This window comes from Atta cephalotes, assembly GCF_000143395.1.
Source record: "Atta cephalotes unplaced genomic scaffold scaffold00012, whole genome shotgun sequence".
Lineage (NCBI taxonomy): Eukaryota > Metazoa > Arthropoda > Insecta > Hymenoptera > Formicidae > Atta > Atta cephalotes.
Genome location: NW_012130076.1, coordinates 4102384 through 4128607, shown reverse-complemented (window position 1 = coordinate 4128607; position 26224 = coordinate 4102384). Strand labels below are relative to the sequence as shown.

Sequence of the window (26224 nt, the reverse complement as noted above, 5' to 3'; positions counted from 1 at the left end):
GAGAGAGAGAGAGAGGTGGGAAAGAGAAGTGGGTGGTGGCTATGCCAGGGATCCTCGTGCTAGGGTTCATGAACTAAATCTACCCTTTCTATGCCACGATACTCGGTGAAGGATTACTTTGATTACATCGAGAAGAGAAGGCTCTGATGGGAAAACGATAACGAGAAGCGAGGAACGAGGAGAAGAAATCGCAAGCGGTCTGCTCCATGTTGGTGTAATATATCAAGTTGTTTTTTTTGTTTTTATAGTCACAGCGCGTGACACTCTTGCAAATTGTGCGTTAGTGGAATTCTCGCAAAATTCCGGGCCAAGTTGTCCAACGTGAGACATGAATAGAATTTTACACGCTTGTGTCGCGCGAGACGATTCATCTTTCGCGTTACGGATTAAAACAATTTTACAAGTAACGCGCGATATGTATTTATATACAGCGGGACACAAAGATTGGCGCTTTTTACATGGAGGACGACACGAACGGAGAAAGCAGGGATCGTTCGGGAAAGATTTGAGTCGCTGTTCGCGCAATCATTTTTGTACTGTGCCCCGGTTTATTCGTTGACGTGGAAATGTATTTACAAGAAATACGAATAAATGGAAAGCCCATTGGGAAGACCGCGTAACGCGCGAAAAAAACTTGAAGAAATCTGTACCTGAAAGAGTGGCTTGTCGTTCGCCGGCGACGCCGGAATCTGGACCGTGTAGAATTTTTGCTCGAATTCAGGGCCATGATCATTAATATCCGCTACTGTGATGACGACTCTTGTAGTCGATGACAAAGGCGGCCTGCCGTTGTCTCTCACTGTCACCTAGAAGCATGAAATCATCAATTACAGCAACAGAACAATTAAATACATCACACGTTAAAATTGTGAAGCAATCGTTTGAAGATATATATATATATATATGTGATTTAAAATAAATATATTGCTAATTGTTACATAAAAACAACATAATGAAGTATTCCAGATAATAAATTTATATGTTTTTGAATCATTAAAATAAATTTTGAAATGCAATTTAGATATTGATAATCGATATCATTTTGATACAATAATTGATTGTAGAGAAATAAAAGAATGTTCTCATTATTTTTTTTTTTTCTTTATGTTCTCATCCTTTTTTGTAAGTTACTAAAAAAATAACAAATTTTTATGTTGTTGTAACAAATGAGCGATATGTAAATATTATTATAGAATAGTATACTTGTTACATTAACATATATTGGATTAAGCTTGAAAAAGATTAATGATACCAAAAAAAAGTATAAAAATGAAAAAGATTGTCTGATGAATTATATAAAAACCGTTGCATTAAAAATTATATTTTTATGATAACCAGATTTCGATAATATAAAGAAAAATATACAAATATAATAATCTCATAAATATTAAAATTTTATTAATTGCAAATATTATAAACATCGTTATAAGAGAAAAAGGGAGAGATCTATGTTATCGAAATTTAGCAATATCCGAATATTAAAAAGCCAGCAACGGTAATTTCAGTGAATAAACGAGTTAATACGAATTCTGATTAATTCATGGTTAAATTAACGCAGATACTGGGCTATCAACAAATCAAATCACAGCATCAACATATCATTGACTCGATTTATTACTATCTCTCATAATGAAAGCATGCGATCGGCTTTACTACGCAAATTTCAATCTCTCTCTTTTCCTCATCGAAGCATTTATTAATATACAAATTGTGCTCTCATTTTCTCTTTTCACGATAAATATCCATGTATTCGAATTCCGCAACTATAGAAGATACGCGCGTATGCGCATTAATTAAATTCTCAGTTTGATTATTCAGGAAAACACGTAAAACATGTGTAGAAATACACTTTCTCTCGATTCGCGCCATCGATTATTAGTCAGAAAATAAAAAAGGGATGAAAAAAGGATGCATTAAAAAGAAGTTCAGGAAATATTCCTCTACGTAATGCGATAGTTTCCTAGACTATCTCCATTGGTATGATTTTTCGTACACAGCCGTTACCCCTTTTTCTCGTTTACTACAGTCGTTGTCTTATCGCGCACGTTTCTCCTCGTCCTGCGAAAATCCTGGACTTTCATGCGCGAATATCGCACGTACGATCTGGGCAGTCGGCTGTGTTGACCGGAAGAGCAAGAGGAAGCGGAGTTTCGGGTCGTAAAACCAAGTGTCCCCGCATCCGAGACGACATCGCAAATCCGAGATTTTGGCCTTCGCAACGTCGTGAGAATCGCGCAAACGAAGATTGAAAACCGCACAATTTTTACAATTTCAAATTTAGATACTGCGGAAACATCAAAATCACTTCAATAATAAAGAGGACATGGTATTTTTAAGAGTTGTTATTTTTAAAAATTATTTTAAATTTATAAGCATCAAGAGAGACGTCTTTCTATAATAAACTATGTGTCGTCAAGTCACTGAGATCAAATGAATTTATAATTAAATTTTGTGAATAAGTCATACGGCCATTTCTGCTACAAGATTTAATTTACATCTTCGTCACAAAGCAGTCGCGACAATAACACACTGCATTCTCGATTACCTTTGTTTATCTTGTATCGTTTATAAATTTTACATTGTCCTGGTTTCATAAGAACAGAACGTTTCCAATTCTACGTCCAATTCTATACATAGATAGATTTGTCTTTCCTAGAGAAGGACCTTCGCGCAAATCAGTAACGAAGCATGTGACTCATCTCGACGAGCGTTCTATTACGAAGTCGGTTGGGTGATCTGTCCATCCGTCCGGCGGAAGAGCCGCCGGGTAGACTGATGAGAGAGCAGACCGGTTACGAAATTCTCCGTCTCGGGGTCGTCCCTGTCGTCGTTCTTCGGTGCAATAATCGGTCCTCTCACGAAGCAATTTCCGCCTGGGTGAGAGGGAAAGAGAGAGAACGGAGGAAGACTGCTGAGAGACCGCGACGTAAATCCAATGTCCCTCGGGACATCTCTCGCGGGAGAGGACTATGCGCGTCAGATCCTTCGGGGTAACACCTGCACTAAATTAGGAGTACGAAACTCCGTTTTATACACCGGACGTCGGCCCGAATATCGAGGCACTCTCATCTGCGACATGATGCGAAACAGCTCTGGATTTCCCTTGTACGTATTCGCGTCGGCCGCGCGCTTATCCACGCTGTCACATCTCTATAGAGAACGACTCGAATTCATTAAACAGAGCATACCCAGGCAATTTTTATTCTGTATTTTCTGTTTTCAATTTGTTCTTGAAAGACCAACTACTCGATTTAATCATTGTACCTTATATATATTGAGTTAGAAGGAAAGCGTAATATCTTTCTCTCTCTCTCTCTCTCTCTCTCTCTCTCTCTCGTACTTATAGTTCAAAGTTATATACTATATTATATATTATTATACTTATAGTAAAATTTCAGTTTTTTTTTCAATTGTAATATGATTCAATTGTAATATGAATTTTTATGGAGTTGTGAGCAAAAATGCTCCTTTTATTTAACTTGCGATAATTCAGTAATAAAAAAAATCTTAAGAACATTTTTAAAAGATAATTTTATAGGGAAAACTTTCAGCTTTTATGTTAGAGAGTCAAAAATTTTTACAAATTTTTATTTTTTGGCACGTAAGAGATTCATAAAATGAGAAAAAAAATTCACATTTTGTTCAGCTTGTAGTTAATTTCTATATGTAAAATCTCATATAAAACTTATCAAATTCACAGAAGTTAAAAAAATATAGTGACTTTTCAAAAGTAAAGATTATAAATTTTAAAATTTAAATTTCGTTCATTTTTGAATTGTATATTTTATATACAATTTTAAGTTAAAAATACGATTTTATTTTCCTTCCAATTCAATAGTAACCTTCAAAAGAACAATTTTTCTTTGCCTCGAAAACATGCAGAGAATCTTCACGAAATCGAAATAGGCAATAGCTTTGAAAAATGATGTAAAGATAATAGGTTTTCCAGTGTCATTTTCCTTTTATTACGAAGTTAATTACATGAAAATCATGCATGTCCTGTTTAATGAAAGTGCATCAGCATCCGGAGTTCTGCCATGTCGCGTTTGTTCCTCCGAGGCTATATAAATTTCATTACAGTCATCTTCTCGTATCTTCAAGGCGGAGGAATATATTAAGTGTCTCATTTCTGGAGCACCCTGTACAAGATGAACACGAGCTCTTATAACGTGGTAGATTTAAACGCTTGGCCGATCGCGCTAAATCCGAGTGTAGTCGTATCTCGATGGTGCTTCACGAGTTTCCTTGCTTCGCACTCCCTTCAAGCACTCGCAATTTTATCATTTCACTCGGAGTGCTCCGGGCTACTAGGATGGTTTAATATCGGTATGCGATCTACGTAAACCGCCACGGAAGGGTTGGTGAGATTCCAAGAATACGAGTCAGCACAGCAAACATGCGAATTCTAAGTAAAGATCATTATCCCACTGAATTGCATACTAAATATGCTTTCTTTTTTATGTGCGATCTATCACAAGATGAATGTTCATTGATGACAACTTAGTATCGGATTTTCTCGTCAGTGTATCATTTTTCATTGCACAATGTTTTTCGATTGCATGTCAAAACTATCAAACTTTTGATTAGTTTTGCATAGTATTTTCTATCAGCAAAAAAAAATCATTTGCATTTTGAAATTAATTATTATACAAGATATTAGCCCAGATGCCGGATTTATTAGTTCTTTATGACTATATATTAAAGCCATTGCACAATCAACTAAATCTTAAATTTAATGTTTTTTTGTTGTTAGTTTTTTTGCTTCATTTGTGATTCTATTGCTCTTGCCGATTTCATAAAAATAAGGGCTGTGTCGATTTAAATTTATAGTTAGCACAGCTATAAAAAAATATAAAACAAAATATATCCTTTCAATGCCGTTTTGTTGTTAATTGTGCCTAAGGGTTAACTCTTTGATTCATTCCACTTCTTTTTACAGCAAAAATATCAAGAAAAAATTATTTATCTCAATTTTATTCTTAATTTTCAACATTAAATATCTGTATAGCGTTCCTTAGTTTAGTTTAAATTTATTAAAATAAAATGCATTTGAAATTAAGAAATGAAGATGAAGGTTTTACCAATCTGCAAAATCTTTCATTTTCAATTAATTAAGAAGACGACTTCTTTTCTCAGTCTTTAATCAATTCATCAAAGGATTCATAAATAAAATGTAGTTCTAAAGTAATATTATAAGACATAGAAAAGTTTAATTAATTTCAAAGAAAAAGTATTGCCCCTTCTCTTCCTTAACAAAATTTTATCATTTTAACGTAAGGTACTTAACACAAGGTACGAGATGGAGTTTCATATTGATAGATTTCGCGTGTCAGTCGAGCCCTATTATTTCTCCATTTTAAACATGGCTCTATTATTGAATAGTATGCGACAAAACAGTCGGACTTTCGGGATAACTTGGCAGCATTTCCCCGGCGAGAAGTATATCCCGCTGCGAGGCTGCAGTTCCAGAGAGGAATCGCGTTTTCCTCGTGATTAGGGGTAATAGCCTCATGCTTTGCCCGAGCAGTTCTTCAGAGCTTTCCCTTCTCGCGTCGCCCTCCTTTGCTCTTCTCGCTCGACTCTTCGTAATTACATCCACGGCCTCTAGTGATTTCTCTGGACTTAACCCCGCGTTTACAGCTAAATCCGAGGAACTCGCCACTAGGTACGACGAGACACTCGCGACAGTCGGCCATAATAAACTCGAAACTGCTACGTGGAATGTAGCGCGCGGTTTCGCAAAGTAGCTGGAAAGTTACTTTTCTTGTTATGTCATGAGTGATGATTACCGTTTCAGTTTACGTGAGAAATCGTCAGCGAAGGTTTCGCAAATTTTATATTTTCTTGACGTTCAAGGCGATTCTTTTACATAGAAAAGGCATCAAACCTCGGCAAACTCCATCGTCATGGAATATTTCCGAACGAAGGATTGGAGATTCGTATCGCGAGAGAATCAGCGCCGGTGAAAAAACTGCTTCGCAGACACAACATAAATCGTCGACGATGGCGCCTAGTAGAAGATCATTACTTTGGTCTCTTCGAAACTTTCTTCGCTTCGAAAGCGCACGGCTTTTACGAAGGAACAAGTAAGCATGTGTACTAATCTCTGTTAAATCTAGTGTCAAATTTAACTTAATTTAATTTAAATCGCCATTGCTCCTACTAAATATGTCGTTACTTTATACTAAAATGGTAGTTAAATTCGATATATAGTGTCAAATAAAGCGATTGTTTTTTTTTAGTATGAAATAACGATATAATTGTAGGAATAGTGGCGATTTATATTAAATTGACACTATAAATTTAACAGTGATCGCTCGACATGTTTTAGGACAGCATTATTCTCAGTTTCCATGTTGTATCCGTTCAAAAAGCAAAATGTTCAATATTAAACGGAAAACGGACCGAGAAATAGTCAATATAAGATGAGTGAAACAGGTCAAGACTGAGATCTGTATTCACGCCTTACATTTAAAGCTTCCTTAAGTCCACCCTCTGTAACTAATAAAATTATTCATAAAACATCAGAAGGTGAATTAAATATAAGGCCTGATTATGAATACGGATTAATGTCTAATAATACATTGTGTTTTACAATGCAGTTTCAAACAAACTGCATGTCAATTATTTCTTCGTCTTAAAACATAATTTTAGAAGCTGGAGTACGTAATATCACACATAAAATTGACAAGAAATTTAATATTACTGATGCTAATCTTTAAAACACTGTAAATAATTTATTGTGAAAAATATTACCTCAGCTGGGATTCGAATTTGGAAATGTCGCTTGAAATGTTCACCGGTGCGGTCACGAAATCGAGCACGGCAATAATGAAACGAGCGAGTAGGATTTAATAATCTCATTCTGCTTGTATAAAGCAAAATTCTACTTAAGCCGATCCATTATAATAGCAGGACGGCGGAAAGTGCAATGGGAAATACGGGCTTATCTCGAGGATATCGAAATATTCTCAGATCTACCTAAAGCTTGGCGTTAATAATGATTGGTCTATATCCGCAGGAAATTCCTCCGACTGCTTGCGTTACCTAATCAGAATAAGCCTGCGTTCACTCTAATTTCGCGTCATAATAAATTTGTGTTTTCGGAAGGAACGGAGGATTCTTCTGCGAAGACTAATTTTCTAGAAAATATGGAACTCATGGTCCACGACGGGAAAAAAAAATTTTGATTTCTGTCGATCGCCGTGATAGTGAACACGTAATGTCCACATCAGTGTTACATTCTATTTGGCAAGCCGAAATATTATGGCCTTCTTTTCGTCTATTCTCTCTCAATCTCTTCCTCTCTTTCGCCTTTTCTCTTTGGAGGGGGAGGGGGGGAGAGTAAACCGACGGATCGTTAAGGGAATATCACTCGCTCGCTGGAGCAGAAAAGCATGCATAATTTGAACTCCGTTCTGAAGGAGACTCAATTCCGTGTCGGTTTCTCGCGTGGTCGAGGCCGTTTCCGACGACGCCAAGCCGTTCGCTCCAAGGATTTACGCCCGCACGCACGGAGTATGATTTCGGAAATGACTACATGGTGGATAGATTATCATAAAAGATTAATGGGCCGAGCGACCGATAGTTTGGTCAAAGACGCGGCAATGTACTGTTACATTCATTATTCATTGGATCGCCGAGTCTGCTTCGTTTACTGACGTGAGGCGGAGTTACGGCGCACTGGCAGAAGTACACTTGCCAAATTCTTAAATTCTGATGGGAAGAGATCGACTTGCCAATATTGCGCGAACTTGGCACCGGCGTCTATCATTTGCTTCTATACTTTAAAAGAATTTGACAAAATCGCTACTCTATTTCTCGAACGATGATAAAGCGAACATTTTCTGCAAGAAATTGATTAAATACATTGACTACATGTTCTTCACAAGAAGAACATGGCATTAATACATTTTTTTTAACTTCAGTATCTTTTTAATCGATCAAATTTTATTTTTCCTACTACTCCTCGCGTCTCTTCTTTTAAATATATAAATATTAATAAAAATTAAAAATGTTAAAACTTCTCAATTTTCTTTTTACATTTTTGATTTGTATTAATAGCTATTTATATTAATAGCTTTTTCATCAAGTCATGACAAACATTAACACTACGATTGTTGTATTACACATATTTATGTGACAATATAGAAAATTTGCAACAATCTCGTTATTCATTTAAGTAATGATTTTATTTATCCGATTAAGAATGATTTTTATTAAGTATTTAAGACATTAAAGAAATATAAATTATTAAAAAACATATAACAAATAAAGTGTTAAAATAATACACTACAATGAGAGAAATGTTTTGGTATGTATGATCCATTTATTTTATTTATATGACTAATAAAAATTTTATTACTTTTTCATTGAAAAATTGTGTTGTCTAATTAAAATTTGGTTATTTCGATCAAATTTTGATTAGAACAACAAATTTGATAAAACAGCCTTTGATTAGAACAATACAAATTTAAATGAAAAAATAAAAATGCTTTTATTAGTTACATAACAACAAAACAAATGGTTATGCATACCAAACATTTCTCTTTCAGTGTACATTTATTAAGTTCAATACCGAAGTCAGCTGGCAGTCAAATTGTTAAAAGCATTAAAATTTAAATTAACTGCGCTTTTATGTTATTATTTACGACAATTCATAAAATTTATACTTCCAACATAACCAGAAATTTAGCTCTGTTGCATATTAGTCGCAGTCGCAGCATTTTCAAAAATGATTACTCGTATATTCAATTCACAGATGCACTCTTATCATATTTGAAATTCAATGTGAAATTCCGTATTAATAAGTGTATTTTACCGCCACAATAAATTATTCTGCGAAAAATAAGTATTTAACTAGTTGATTAAAGCAGTGAACGGATGGAACTGTCGTTTAGCCAGCAGCAAGGCATTGGAAAACGCTTATGGCAACTCCACGAAGTGACTAAACGGCTAGATAAACGCTAAAGGACGACTATCTGAGGTTGGAATAAAGTCAATTTCATCCCGCAGATGTTCCGAAATGTTTGCTGTAATAGATACGTTCCTTATTTTTTAAGGAAATTATTAACAATTGATTCTTTAAAAAATATCGACAGAGAAAGCTACGCTACTATATCACAATTATGTATATACGATACAATTTAGCGAATAAAAAGAATAAAAAAAATTAAAAATACATTGTATATGTTAAATTTAGAAATTTTACAACAAAAAATATAATTTTATGATTTAATGAAATCGAAATTGAAATGATCGAATGCATGAAGCAAAGATGCTCAAACTTTATCATAAATTTGCTATTTTCATTTCTCATACTCCGGTATGAATCTCGAAAACGAGAATCTAAAGATGTTATCAGAGAAAGCCGTACGTAATTGTAGTCGTTAATAATTGGAATCCCTGTCTGGAAGGCTAAGAGACACGGTTTCTGCACACATCGTATCAAACATTGAGTAAAGACAGCGTGATAGTATTTTTCTTTTTCTTACCTTCTCGTTCAATCGTACAATCGTAAAGTTTACCTTCAATTAAAGCGAGCTTCTTAAGGCGCAATTAATAATTAGTATTACACCGAGTATGGCGAATCTTCGCTCACTTCATCTAGATAAATGTTAGCTCTTCTTTGGAACCGTTTAATCGCGATAAATACTCTATAGAATTTTCCGTAATCGAAAATATAATTAGTTTCAACAAACAATCATGCATCAATTAACCTTCTACAATCTGACTCGCAATACAATGGATTTGCAACGGAGTATGCACATGCTCGGTCTTTTTTTTCCGCGAGAATTTTTCTCGACCACGCGCGCCTCGTTGTATCTCGTTTGGCCGCAAACACACGAGATATTTGTGGAGGATTTCCACTGCGCCATGGAGATTTCTGGATATTCATCATGATTATTTTCTCCCTACTAGCGCCGCATGCAAAAGACCGAGTTTGATCTTTTGCGATCCGCTCTGTGAAAAGCAAATAGAGAAAAAGAAACTAGGCGAATGAGAGTGGCGCCGGGTATTAATTATATACCGCTGCTGTACACAGCTTTATGCATTGTATGCGCGAACAGAACAATTCCTTTTTTCCCTTGCACTTCGTATTTCGGAGAAAAGCGAAAAAAGAATTAAATGATTCGACATTTTAATTAACGCTTCTTGAGAGACAAATAAGATTAAATCTTTTGATGTCAACACCTCAAAATGTTGTTTATTTGCTGCAATAATAACTGAAATAATTGAAAAATTGTCATTTTTTTTTAGTTACTTGATTAGTGTGTATTAAAACATAAAGTATTTATAAATCTTAATGGTCCTATTTAAGACACAATTTTAATCTCTAAATAGATGACATTCCTGAGATTCTTTTTATATTCTTCTACATTCTCATACAGGTATAATTAATAATAATATAAATTTCATAAAAATCAAAGAGATAAAGATGTATTGTTTAAAAAGAATGCAATGGAAAGGATCGATGGAATAAAGACAATATTTTGTATTTAGCCAATATAAACAATATCAATTCTTTATTTATTTTCGTTAATCTCTGGAAAAAAGATCTAAATAAAATTGTGCCTTTATTTCCTCGTGCCATCCCTTCAATGGTTGTACATAGGTATATTTACTCTTCTTATCTGTTATGTTGAGTAAAATATTTGCAAGTTTTATCGCACGTATAGCGCAGGTTCAACTCAATGAATGGATCTTTTTGCATTTCTCTAGATGTTTCCTAAGATGCGAAACTCCTTATCTCCGTATGACGGTCGTACGAAAGCACTATCCTATTGTTTCTCGGTTCCTTTGATAACAGCATTGGACAGCACTTTCTCATTGTCACGGTAACGTCACGTGCATCGGCTTGAAAGTTTCCGTCGTAAGAAGGTTCAGACATTGAGAGTTGGGCGTCGCGACGATAATCCTTACAATAGTAAGCGAAAGACGGCGCAGGAAGAATGTCAATTAAGCGACTTCAGCGACGCTTCTGAGTGTCCGAGTGACGAGGCTGGGAGCAGGACGAAAGGTTTTCGCGAACAAATAGCAGAGTAGATTACGAGGAATATAAAAGGAAGAAAAGATCAAGATGTAGGATGAAAGTTGTTCTAGCAGAGTCCCTTCTTTCTCAGTCTCACATCATTTATCGATTCTTTCCTATTCTCTATCGTTTATTTTTAATAAATATTTATCATGAAACTTTTTTACGAACATAACTAGATATGTATATAAATTCAGCAAAATATTATTATTAACCTCCATTTCCACATCTCAAAAAAGTCTCTATCTACCCACATCCGGGTATTTGTAACCCAACGTTTTCTTTTGCTTGTCCCGAGTAAAAATTTTTCTCTTACTTTACTTAGTTTTATCCTAATATGTAGATTCTAAAGATGACATATGTAGACTCTAGAAATTTATAATAGGTTCTAATCTAATGAATGGAGCTTCTACGTTGAGTCTGTAAATGGCAGTTATTGCAAGATTTCCTATTTTTAGATTAAAAGAAGTTTTCTAAATAGAAGCTGTAGACTAAGTAATATTAAAAGAAGCCCTATTTGTACAAGTAAAGTTAACAGGTTTATAAAGTTTAATTGAGGTTGAAAGAGGTTCAAAGTAGGACTAAAATTTCGACTCAGAATATCTCAGATTGTAGTGCATCGATTTTAACTAATTGTTTTTTAAATCTATCGTTTGAGGACTAAAAAAAGAAAGAATTTTTAAGTTAGAAGTGTAATATATCGTAGCACAAAAGATATTTTGCAATAAGTGAAAAGGAATCGAAAAAAAACATCTGAATTATTATGAAAATCGGGGGGAGGGAAGGTTACACTAACTTTTTGTGAGTATTGAAGGTATTAAAAAAAAGGTATTAAAAAAGGTATTTAAGTGTTAAAAATAAGATCTAATTCGGATAAGACATCTTATTTTAGTTGTGTTATTCATATCATTCTAATGTCGCTTATTTTTTTTACAAACGTTTTGAATAAAAGGGAAAATGAAAGAACAGTAGCAGAATTATTATGATTTATGGTAGACGACAGGTAACAATGTAAGTACTTTTTCAAATACGCAGAACTAAATGCACAAATAGAGATAATTATAATCATTTGTCTATGCGGGATGAATCACGCGTTTCGGCATTAATCATCCCCAAAAGGCGCTGAGCAAGCTTGGCATTCGTTTTCGCTTTATGGTATGCCATTGTCGGGAATCAGCGTGCATTACGCGCCGCGTTCGAGCGGAAGCACAGCCGTCGCGAATCTGCGGAAGAAACCTCGTGAAGGATAGCGCCAGGCGCCCGTCCGAACCGACCTTATTAATATACGCGATGCATGTTGAAAACGACCGACCGTGCACGGCATCGAACCTGAAATATGTTCGTGTGTATCTTCGAGAAGGAGGTATATTTTTTCGACGTCGCGGTCGAGTAAAGCGTGAAAAATCGTGCCTATTAAGAAGACAGCGGGTAAAAAGCTTTCGATGGCGAGGGAATGGCTGGCATAATGGTTTATGAATCGGAGCTCACGCGCGAATACGCGCTATCGATCGCGGAATCACTTTTGAATAGATACGGCCAGGGCCGAATTAAGGTTTCTGCTGCTCCTAGATAGTGAATTTTTGCCACCACCTCCCTCCCTCCTTCAACTAAGGAATACGTCGATGAAACGAGTACTAAAAAAGAATCATCTGCAAGAATTGAGGAACCGTAAAGTTATTAATATTTTTTTACATAAAAATGAATTTTCAGTGCAAAAATGAAAATAAGAGAAACAATCTCTCCAATAACATTAATTTCACAAATGTTATTCAGAATCCTGAGTAAGAGGATATTAACGTCGGACACCTTGCGTACTAACATCGGTGGTCCTGTAACTTTGAAACCTTATAACTCGAAAAGTACTTTATGAAAAATAACTTTATTGTAGTGTTTTGAAAAGCTCTTGACCAACTATTAGATTCTGAAATAAAAAATAGGGTGTGTCATTTAAAAAAATCGATGTGATCTTTACCTACCATAATCTTGACGACGTCACCCAAGATTAAACTGATAAGATCAATAAATAGATCTTTTCGAACTTTACAACTTTTGTCTGAAGCACTTTTCTGTAAAACTTATATTTTTTTGAAAAATTCAAGTGTCCCAACCTTTTTGGTACACCCTATGTACGTTTTTTTGTTCCAATGCACTTGTTGAGGAGCTATAATAAGAGCATATTGAAACATGCGACGCAAGTAAACCTCTAGTAATCAATGAAAAATGTTCTCAATCATTCGCGTGGCAAAAAAAAATTTTTTAAAACTTCTTTTCAAAAAACGCCCCCCCCCCCCTAAACTTGCTGCAACTAGGCTATAGTCTAGGTTAGATTCTAGTGCGAATATTATATAACTGGATGCGACTGAGGCCCAATTCCACCAATGTAAGATTAATTTTGATTTAACTTATTGTATTACTTTTTTATAATTTTTAGAATTAGAAAAAGATAAAGTAATAAAAAGTGACAAAGATAGAGTGAATTGAACCGAAATTAAATTAATCTTCCATTTGTAGGAGACTCGTACGAACATATGTGGAAGAAATGATTCTCACAGCGTATTGATAAAAGAATACGGGATGGCCAGAAAGAATCAAAGGAGAATGAAGCGGATAATGATTTTCTTCTCTGATTGATTCCGCAAATCTATCTAGTGCACTTCCGCAAATGTGCATGTGTATGTATACACATCACACAATACTAATGCGGTAGCACCGTATATTCCATTACGCTCCTTCGATATTTCCTATTCACTTCAACAGTGCACTAAACATGGCGGCTTCCGGGTGAATCCGCTTCACTTTCTCTTGATTCTCTTTGGCCATTTCGTTTTCTGTTTCTTTCTATTCGCTCACGCATTCTTAGCTGGTTCCCCTATTCTATATATATATACAACCTCTTTGGTCCTAAGCGAACTTATACAATTAATCAATCAGTTCATTAATAGAGATATGATAGAAGTATATAGCACATATTATTTATACATTAAACAAACTGTATATACGAAAATTATATTTGTAACATTCTACTTTTGTTGGACAGTACATTTTTATAATTTATTTATTTTATTTTTAATGTTATAAGCTAAAATTTAAAAAAATACAATATTTAAGAAACAAATGAATACTTCGTTTATTTACAAGATAACTATTTTCTGCATCGCAGTGTAACTTTATATATATCATTTTGAAATTCTATTATATAAAACAATATATATATATAAAACAAATTGAGATTTTGTCATTATTTCATAATACCTTTCCATACATTTCTATTAAAGTAATTAGGGCTAAAGAAAATATTACTTTTTTAAAAATAACTTCTGATTCAGATAGTAAACTGTCGCTAATTTTTGTGTATTTTAAATGCGATCTAGAATAATCTGTAAAATTTTTCATAATTTTTTATTAATTAATTAAGAAACAGGTACCTATAATAATAATAATAATAATAATAATAATAATAATAATAATAATAATAAGTACATCTTTAAGTGGAAGAACATCTGGAAGAACAAGCAGATCGTAAAAAAATGAAATTATAGTCATTTAATTTTTTAAAGGGATTAAAACAATTTATACTTTGATACTTATGCTGAAGTAAAAATATTTTGTTTCGAAGTTATTTAAGTATAGTAAGAAATTTGCATGACCAAATAGAAATTCCAGACAATTAATCTACTGCATTTTTAAAATACTTCTAACTTTTTCGATTTCTCATCAGGATTACCCGTCCTCATCTTTTTTCCTAGAAGACAGGATGGAAAATTAATTCAGAAATTTGCTGCAGCATCTGCAAGAGTGATACGTTTAGTAAAAATTGATTCTTATATGCTTCTCGGATTATCTGTTATCGGCGACTTCGATTTGCATTCAAGTATGCCTGGTCGATCATAAATTTCGATGAAATATTCTCAAGCGGATACTTCAAGTAGCTGTTAGAGGGTCTGTTCTATGGTAGTAAGCAACTTTCTCGCTCACTTTGAATAGGAGGAGTGGCTAAAATATATCTGAAAACAGAAGGACATTGAAAAGCCTGACTGAAAAGAGGTAACGCAATGATCACGTCAATAAAGCCTTTCAGCGAGTACTCGTCACATATTTGAATTCGACAGTTTCTATATCGCTCTCGCTTTTGCAACACAATATTTTCACTCAATCGCTCGGGTCGATGCATATCGAACAACAAAAGGACGTAGTGTGATCTGCTGTCATTGCACCCGCGTCGTCGAAAGTGAGACGGTATTGTCAATATTTTAGATTCATCGAGCGCTTTCCGTATTACAGTATGCAAAAAAGCGCGCCTGGTGGCGCGAGATACGCGTGGTCGGTGGAGAAATAGTTTCTTCTTTATAGCAGAGCCCACAGGAATACTCGTAAATTATGCGTGGAATTATGAAAAAGGGAGACATGGTCGCTCCGGTCACCAGGTCGTGCAACCTCGGTTGACCTTTCATGCCAAAATACCAGCCAGCCGCCTCGCCCTTTGACATCGGGCTGTACACTGTAAGCGGTATATCGATGACAGATAAACGAGTTTGGAGAGCGAAAGCGTCATAAAAAGAAGATTTAACGATCCGCGCGAAAACTATAGAATATGCACTTCGTTTGAGCATGCTGCCAATATCGCTGTTTCGGCCAATATCAATATTCGCCAATGTTCGGCATAGTTATAATAGACTCGGATTGTGCTATCCGAAAATAAAATGGATTTTTATAACTAATACAGAAGGACATAATTGAATGCGTATATTGTTCTTTTTCATCGTTTGCAGAAGCTCAATATAGAATACTAATGAAAAAATAAAGTTTAATTGACTTATGATTACTTTTGCGTGACACATATAAATTTTGTCTCTTACAGTGAGTGCTAAAAAATATTAGTACAGGAGAGATATCTTAAAAAGAATCTTAATTTGAGAAAGTAAATATTAATTAGCAATTTAACATAGAATAAAATAGGTAGATTATATACTTCTCTAATCAAAATATATTATCTTAATAAGGCGGAAATGAAAATTACTCTTTAAACGTATTAAAAGTATTTATATAGTCAAGACTCGCACTTATTAGGTAAGTAAATAAAAAACAGTTAAATTGGCTGAAAGTGCGATTAACTTATGAGATGCTGATCAAAAGTCTCCATCATGAATCATGAAAAATGATAAGCAGGAACAAAATCTATTCATTTTTTATGGTTGTTCCTTTTTTATGAAAATTTTTGATCAGCATTTCATAAGCTATAAAATATCACAATTTTAGCCAGTTTGACTGAAGCTACTTTTTCCATAATTAATATAAGATTCTTTAGCTTCCAAGAGCATGTATTTACATGCTCTTACATTAGTTATTTCCGCGAAATTTTTTGTTTATATTAGGCCGAAACTCATAGTTAAATTGCTAATTAATATTTATTTTTTATAAAAACTTTTTTGCAATATAAAAAAATTTTATATTGCAGAACAATAAAAACAATCATAAGATCATTTAAAAATATATATAGATGACCGAAATAATAGTGTAGTATCATTAGAATAGCACACTAACAATAATGCTAGATTTGAGAACAAAGAATTCCGAGTTTAAATCTCAGCAAGCTCTGTTAATTTTTCCACCGATCTCTGTAATGTGAATATTTTTTGTATTTTCACATGATTATGATTATTGAAAATATATCTGGAGATACTTTATATATTATACTTATATGAAAATATATTTGTCGATGTTAAAAATTTCACTTCTTTTACTTAAAGAGCGTAATGTACCGAATGAGTGATTTAATCCGCGTAATTGATAATGAAAAGGTAATCGAAGCTTGCGTTAAAAGAAAGCGCTAAAAGAGAAAGCTCCGTACATTCATTAATTATTCGTGGCGGAGAGACTTTGCAAAATTGTCGAAGTTTCTCTGCAAGAAGGTGGTACGGGGAGGGTCACAGGGGAAGCGATCGTTTTCACGAACTCTTGTTTTTAGAGCCGAGACTCATTTAACTCGGTTACGAACACAAACATGTTGTTAACAACCCGCATCGAAAGATCAAAGACTCTTAAAATAATTTCCTGGTCGCGTTACGGATCCGTCAGAGAATTTCCGTAATGATATCTAATGAAATTAGACACACGAGATGGATTTAAATACTTAGGGGATGTACTCGTTGTGTATCTTCCAGAAAATATTATTTATGTGATATAAATTTTAAATATTTGTCTCGAAATAAATAGCATTGAACTTTGTCAATAGTCCTTCGTCAAATAATCCTTAGTCATATTAGTAACAAATATTGATGTACGGTTTAAAATGAAAAGCGCTGATACAATTTGATTTTCAATATCCTATTCTGTTACAGAGTGCACTTAATTAGATCAGTCGGTGGGTTGCATCGAAAATTTAAACTGTGCGCGACATGCGAATGAACGAGAGTACGGCCATTAAAACCAATAACGTGCAATTTAATTTGGGACGAGCATATGCTTGTGTTAATCACGAAATACTTTACTGCCGTAATGTTCCGCATATGTTTTTTTTTCCCCGGCATTACCTGATGCGATTTTATAGTATCAGAACCACTTTAACTGTCGTGAATAATTCAGAAATTTTCGAACGCGTTTTAAAAATCCATATAAAAATAAAATCTAGAAACTATTTCGCATATGTTCGGAACTTGCGGAATTACATAATTTCACGAATATTACGACAATCTGCCGTATTGTGAGTCCTATGAATGAAATTTTATCGACAGCATAAGCACTTATTATTAATCATTACGCTATTTCAGGAAAAAGTCGGAATTTAAATTAGTGGGAAAAGGTCAAATCTGAATTTTTTGAATTTATGACATCATAAGCAATCCTCTGCTTATAAATCGATTGTATTCATGTATAATCAGTTCTTAATTTAAAAACAAATAATAAGATCTTAAGATGTTGTACGATTAATTTATGACAACTTAAGACAGTTTTAAACATAAGAACAGCCGTCATAGTCATTTTTATATTAAAAAAAATTAACAATTTTTTGTTAAAGTGTCTCTCTCTCTCTAAAAATGTAGTTAATACAGATTTGAAAATGATTCGTATTAAACTATTTGTTAAAGTTGGTAAAGTGTTCGAGCTAATATTTGTCTAAATAAACACGTTTAATTTTTTAGATTCATAAAAGAGTATGTGCATAAGATTTTTTATACATTATAAAAGAACTCTTCGCATTGCTTGTCCTTTTTTCATTTTTACTCTCTTCCAACACCCAAATACTTTTTTATCTATAATTAAAAAGAAAAATATTCAAGTATCTGCTCTGGTAAGAGCAGATACTTTGAGAATTTCAAACAACGTGAACAAATCTAATAATATAAAAAACAGATACACACTCGGAAAAGTGATCGATAGAGAGATAAACAAATTTTATTTTTTTTTATTTGACTCCTTTGTATTATAACATTTACACTACATTTACACTGAGAGACCTATACGCGATCTGACCTATAATGCGACCCAAAAGCATTAGGTCTAGGCATCAACCATTTACAGTATTTATACCGTAAGTGGTCTGAAGTACGTTTCTACGAATATTTTATAATACAAAACAATTATGTAGGACGCTCAAGCTTGTTGCTAAAATATCAAAATTTTTTTTCTCTTTTTCTTATGCTTGAGTGTTCTCTCCTAGAGAGAATATAATTATTTCAATAGCCTAACAAATTTATTTTTTCAGATCTGTATCTAATTAAATCTTTAGCTATTTCAGCAAAGTCAGTTCTTTCCGTGTATTTATTAACAAAATATACTTTTCGGATACTTATTTAAACTAATATTTTACACTTAATCAATAAAACGCTTTGAAACATCTTAACAGTTCCGGCACTTTGGGGAAAAGAGCTGAGAGTCTATCAGCTAAAGAAATTCTCAAAATGGGATGCTTCGTGGATGTAGAGGAAGGAAAACATTGAGGATAAAGTTAGGCCGTTTATCCTATCAATCGTATAGAAGTCTTTTGGTGAAATTGGTATCGTCTCTTTCCCTACTTTTATCGCCTCGGCGAAATTTCTGTGTCTACCGTTCGTACACGACGTGAGACTATCGCGAGTTCTTCCTTTAATCCCAATGTAGGTAGAAATTCCCCGGGAGGCTGCGCCGACCTTCCCCAGAGAAATGTCTTGCCTCCCCGATGTCTCACCCTACGACTCTTCTTCTTAGAACCATTGTACCCTTTTCAGCGTTGTTCTATTCGAAGTTTCCCTTTCCTTCTTCTGCCACTTTTACCCCTCTTTCTTTCCGTCGTTGTCCCAAGTCGTCCATTCGTTTCTTGGTCTCTTGCCTCCCGCCCTCTCCCCGCTCGTTCATATTACCCCTTTTCTCATAGTGCTATCCTCAAGTTAGCCTTCTCGCTTTTATCATCACAGACAGCAGATTTTCCTCATTTTACTTTTCAATCTCACGGAGGATGCGATTTTCTTCCTCATTTCCACTTCGACAATATATCGAGCGCCGACGAGCAGACGAAGTAGAGAAGGCAAAAGCGACAGTTTCCAGAAACTTTATATCGATAGTATTGTTGAGAAACGAACGAATGAAGCGAAACGAGAAAGGATGCGTCAATCCATCAATTAGTTGTTAACAATAGCGCGTCATTAGGGAACACTATTCGCTCTAACGATTTTGAAACTGATTAGATCGTCTAAGCATCGTTAACTGCGAAGACATGATGCGCTCGGAATTTGTTTCCTCGAAGTTTATTCACGCTTCGAATTTATTCAGAATTATATTGTTATGGAAGAGCTTAAAAAACTTCACATCATTCTCAGTGGAAAAAATCTAGAAACCTTCTAGTTCAAAGTTATTAAAACAACATTTTTCTTTTAATAATTTTAAAAACATTTTTAAACTAGTTATTTATAACTTTTAATAAAACAACTTTTGTAATTTTTTATGTATCGTTTTCTCACAAAATATCTAAAGATTACATATATAAAACATTTTTTATATATACTTTTAGTACACAAATATTTTTTTTATACAATAAAATAATTTTTCAATTAACAGTGAACATTTTCTCGAAAGTTTCTTTTTCTGTGCGCAAAGATACTGTGATCCCTTCGAAAAAAAAAGTTCAATTATTTGACTTACCTCCAACACGTGCTCCGCTTGATTCTCACGATCGAGCTTCCTACCACTGGTGCTGATGAGACCTGTAATACGAATAGTGCAGAGATTAAGCAGACCATTCAATGATTAATAAATAACGGGATCGAGCGGCGTTCCGTGCTGCGGCAGGATAGTAAAACGGTGGCACTTTGCGCGAGACCCTCCCTCGATAAAATCCCGCGGGTGGAGGACGAGGGAAGCGATACAACCCTCGAATTGCAACGAACGGAAGGCCCTCCATTTACCGAGACAAAGATCGGTCCGATGGAACGAGCTCGACGAAATTATAGCGTTCAGATTTTGCCGTGCGCCGAGTACTCCCCGTCTCTTTCAACGGTACTGCCACGATATCGAGCTTCATTTTACGTTCCACGGAATCCCTTTCATCATGGGCACGAACTCCGCTCGGAAACTCGATTGAGCAAAAATTTGTGGACGCGAAGTAACTGACAAGGGGCGAAATTCTTCTGGTGTACTACTCTGTGGAAAACTTTCACAAGAGAAGACGGCAGTTCGAGCGCTAGATCTCCCAATTTTGACAAAATACTGTTTGTAAAATAATTAACCCTTTCATAACATGATGGGTTACTTCTTCAGTTTTTAGCCGGAAATTCCAATTCTGGCTTTTTGTTAACGAATTTCCGGCAAATGGACAAAATCTCGGCTAAAATTTTGTCTTGAATTTTGATAACGTTTTTTTTTTGAGACATGTCTCAAGCATATAAGCATATAATATTCCTAGATGCTATACAAATATTATTTATATTATTTATTTCGAAAAGGACAATTAATATTATATTATAAATTAATATTATATTATAATGAAAATATATTAGAGATATAGAGATATAGAGAGATGTTTTTGATAACCATAAGGGTGATACACAGAAGTTTACCTAGCGAAGGTAAGTCTCGCGCAAAAAACCTCCACGAGATGCAAAGCGTGACGCTTCAACAAAGCGAAACCGCCAAACAAAAAAAAGAAGCCCTTTAGCGCACAACCATGTTGTATAAAGCCAGAGTGATCTTTTTTTTATTAGTCTTACGGCTTCCGATGACGGCAGTGTCGCTGACGGCCCAGATTTTATATTACACCGCGAGCTCTGCTAATCGAATTACGAGGAAGCCGTTGTCGTTCCGCTCGGAGCTCCGATCCGCCGCGCCGACAAGGCGGTGCCAAAGAACTCGTAATTCTCGCTTTGCGGCCCCGTTATGATTAGTATGGCGTGAATCCGAACTCGTGCAACTGATACGGTACCGGGCATCGTCATTAAAACAAACTAGTTCACGTTTTCGTCGGCTAACGCTGATCGCGTGTTAAACGCGTTGCGTTATATCGGGCCGCTTGAGCCACAGTGAAACGAAAGCGCCGAAACAATTCACGCCGAAGAGTATGAGATCTTCAAATCTAATTTCCGTTGCTCTAATCGAATTCTCGCCGTTTCGAGGCTCGATTAATTGCGCCTTTTTCCCGTAGATTTCATCGACAATTTCAAACGTGGCGGCCTTCAGCACATTCTTTTTATCATGAAATGGGAAGTAGGAGGAAAAAAGGGGGATTGATAGAAAAGACGTACGGAAGGCGAGCGGAAGCGCGGCGATGGACAGGAAAAAAAGGGGAATTGCGGGAAATGCCGTTCGATCGAGCCGCGAACGCGAATGCGAATGTACAGAGCTCTGATGCTATAGAACGCATTTAAATAATTGCTTTTCGTTTTCGTTCCTCACCCTCTGGGCCGTGTCTACCCTCGGCCTGATAGGAATGCACGCCCACGCTCGCGCGCGTGTCGGCAACGGGAAATTCGTTATTGGAAATCAACGACTGCAGTTAGGTAAAATTATTTACGATATTATCGGCGACATGATTTTCGCCGCCGCGCCATTTGCCGATTGCGGCGCAACGTCACAAAATAAGAATTCTTTGTCCGGGATAATGATGAATTTATTTTCTGCCGCGCGTAAGTCCCAATGGACGTCGCGAGGACGGTTTTCCCCTTGAAGTACCGGGTGGAACGCTCGACGGAGTAATATTTTATGATGATAGTGAAAAATGCTTCCGGGTTAACGGCGCCGGTGCAACGAGAAGGCCGCTTAAAGGCCGCTCATCTCTTGCTGGGAGAAAGTTTTATCGGGATTATTCCCTTATGACGAGCTAAGATTATCTGTCTTTCACGAGCGGTGCGGCGAGCGTTTTATGAAATTTGCCTGCAGGAGTCTCACGCTTATATTAAGACAATTGCGAGTTTCATGGCGCGAAAAATTTAAAGAGTTGAAGAACTGGGAATTTTTCCTCTAACAAGTAGAGTTCTCTCGATGATATTTTCAATCACGCGGTAGTGTTCCATTAATATAAAAATAACGTGTACAATATTTTTATTAAAATGAGAGAAAAAAAATACCTTAATATTTTGATAAAGTTCCATTTTTGTTGCCGTTATTAAAAGCGGCGGATACATCAATCGAATTGATATGAATTGCGACCGTTTATAGTAATAACATCGCTGGCAATCAGCGACGTACATCTACAGAATAAAATCTCGTATTTCTCCACTTTTCGTGTAATTAATGAAATTAGTCGGGCATATTTGCAACGCCTAGGGTCGGTTTAACAAAAAGCCGAGGATTTCTAAAAGCTACCCGTCCCGTGCCGCTAGTGCTTAACGGGGGTCTAATTAATACCTATGTTTTACGTTCTATTTAGCTACCCCAACGCAAGGGAACATTTTTGCGTGGTGGCGCATTACGCGCCGAAAGCGCGACTTAACCGGGCGATTAGTTCGACTAGGTACGAGATCGTGTGCCGTTCGTTTGTGCAAGCTCGTTCCCGCGGGCGAAGTCGCATTACTCGACCAAGATCTATCTAATCTAATTTCGTACCGTCGTATACACCATTGTTCTCTCCATCGTCGTATCTTAGCTACGTGCTGCTATAACTGGGGAGCTGCCGCGTGCGAATACGCCGGTTACACCTGAGATATATGTTCGATGAGCATATTTCGGGTGTTACCTTTCATCCGAAATCCATTAAGAAGAATATACAGTAAGTTCAAAAAGTATTTGTACAGGAAAAATATCTTTTGAAAAAAATTGTTATTTTATATATATATATATATATATATATATATATATATATATATGTATAAAGTAAACATTAATTAACAATTTATTAACGAAGAATAAAAAAATAGCTAATGACGAATAAAATAGATTATATATTTTTCAAAATTATTTATGTTACATAAAAAGATATAAATTGAAATATGCTATTTCAATAAAATGAGCGAAAATGCAAATTGGATTATTACACAAATAGTATTTGTATAATATAATGGAGAATTTAACTTCTAGGACCATAAACATGGTTTTCGCAAAGTTTTTTTATTTATTAAGTTAGAATGTACTTATTGTGAATAAATTATGAATTTTATGTTTTCTTGTCCATTTTCTATAAACAAGATTTTTTAAATAAAAATCTCCCCTGCACTGTTAAATTTATAGTTAAGTTATACTTAATTAATTAACTAACCAAATTATACTTAAGTTATTTTTAACCATTTTTATAGGCAACCATTGTTTCTACTCAATACATTAATTTAATTAAAACAATAATGGAATTAAACAATTTCATTCAAGAAAATGTATTAAATTTGATTCAAATGATAGTTTATTATTTACTAAGCGCATACAATATACCTACAGACATCATTTATTTTGAAATTAATCACAGAAATGGATTGATTTATATTTTACATACATGGAAGATTAAAATATCAAAATATTGTTTAAGGAATTAGATTACCTCTTTCAATATCTAACAATACGAATATCATTTTACATTATTCAAATACAGAGAAAATAAAATACACTGCATTCGTAATTGAAATGGAAATAAAAACATTAAATATATTTTAAAAGCATTTGTTTTATTTACATTAAGAAGTACGTATTTATTACTTTTTTGAACATAACACATGACTCTTTCGCGGGCAATTTTCTTATACTTTTATCTCTGCGTGCACTGGCTTAGGTATACATATAGTCTTAGATCGTAAAACAACACACCGGTATCGCCTTGCGCTATATAATAATGTTAATGAGAGCGGAGAGGCGACAGTATAATCGTAAAGCACGTACATGCTATATACCGTGACGCGTTATTTCAACATGCATTCTAGAGTGCATGATGGAGTAGCCTTTTTGCCGAGTCTGGTCTTTTCCATCGCCTTTACCTGCAACGCGCGTCCCGGTAGATTAAAAAACTCACAGTCTCCTTGCTTGTTATCGGGCGTTCGTGAAAATTAATCGAGAGACCGCGGCGGCAGATGATTGATGCCCGCGGAATGTGTGCATGCGGATGCGAAAGAGGCGTCCGCACGTAGCGAAAGCGAGGTGATGCATTAATCGAGTGATCCGGTGATTTAATTGCGGAAACAAGTTCCCGGTCGCGACTCTTTTTGAAAAAAGATGGTACGCTTTTACGATGAAGACCCTTTAATATGAGTCGCGAAATAATGTTAGTTCGCGCAGCACCTCGTTTCAAAACGACGATTGTTCATTTTTTTCGATAAACTTCGACTTAAAATGAATTTAGAGATAATCCAAAATACAAATAAGAACTTGAAATAAAAAAATAAATGAAATAGTATTGTAAAAAGACAATGAATTGAGAAGTATGCACAATGAAACTACATAATTGAATGTACTATCAATGTTATGTAAAAAAAACATAAATGTAAGTATCGAATAAATACATAGGTGGTCAATATAAAATTTATATAAGAATTAAATGAGTTCAGAGATTTTATATTTTTTTTAATTGATGAATCTTCAAAATATTAATGAAAGCCTAAAATTTTGTTCCTCTATTTAGATGCCCAGAAAAAAATTAATATATTTATACAATAAACGGTTTGAAGATGAGAAATTTTTCCGAAAAATTTTTCTTGAAAATATTAACTTTTCGGACTTAGTTTTTACGAAAAATCCTTCATATAAATTTACTGATTAAATTGGATCGTGTAAAATAAATTTTAAACAATTTGTGAGACTCGAGTTTTATACCTGCTGTGCAAAGAGTATCACGTATCCAATAGTTCCCTTGAACTTATACAGTGACTCCAAGCTATCATAACACCGTCATTAGTAAAAACCGCAATTTCTTTCGTTGCCTCGGCTTTCGTTATACGCGGGATTCTCCACGGAACGTAATAACGCGAAGTAAATAGAAATCTGCGGCGTATTTGCTGCAGAGAAACTAGTAGACGATACGTTGCGCTCTCTGGAGATAAACGCGGCAGTGGCGTAAATGTCCATTTTATCCCGCTTTAGTCCAACTAATCGTGTTGCAACCGGACAACCCAATATAACCGGTTCTATCTATCGCAAAAATCGAGCGACGTCCCTAAAAGGCAACGCATCACATTGGTAATAAATAATAATCCAATCGCACGCGAAGACGAACAGCAATAAAATCGACGATACCTCTTCTTCGGGGTGGCGGAAACCAATTTAGCCGGTATTACACGGAATTTGGAAACCGTCCACCCGTCTGTCCATTGTATTACATTGCAGTAATTGCTGTTGGTGGAGTAGCATTGCTGTCGAGCTGAAACTGGGACAGAGCTGATAGTTCCGATGTACAACATTGGACTCGTGTACTCGCATGATATCTATCTGTACTTTTCTCTTTGACAATGTATTCCAATTCAGAATATCAAACAAGGAATAATACTTCATCCCATCAGACAGTGTGCTCGCTATTACTAGAAAGATCGTGAAACATCCGATTCAATCTCGTAATGGACGTTATTGTCCAATCGTTGATGCAATCTTTTCATCTCCGTGATGTAATCCAAGATAACATAAAAAAAAAACGAATTTGTTAGAGAAAGAACGGGACAAATAGCATGGTAGAAATCTTTTTATTTATCCGATAACTCGATGAGAGTTGCACGACTATTCTTACGAGAATAAAATCATATTAGGTGTAGTAAAAAGAAATCCATTATTTTTCCATTCAATTTCATGCAAAAATAATGAATTTCTTTTTACTACACCTAA

General features: G+C 35.0%; 1 protein-coding gene across 1 annotated transcript in view; it reads right to left on the bottom strand.

Annotated features, from left to right (window-relative positions):
• LOC105617349 (fat-like cadherin-related tumor suppressor homolog) overlaps nt 1-26224 on the bottom strand; it is a 54730-nt gene that overhangs the window by 22927 nt on the left and 5579 nt on the right. Inside the window, exons 5-6 of the mRNA XM_012198909.1 lie at nt 20147-20208; nt 651-806 (exon numbers count right to left, since the gene is read on the bottom strand). Coding sequence (XP_012054299.1) covers nt 651-806; nt 20147-20208 — 218 coding nt within the window. The remainder of the gene's footprint in view (nt 1-650; nt 807-20146; nt 20209-26224) is intronic.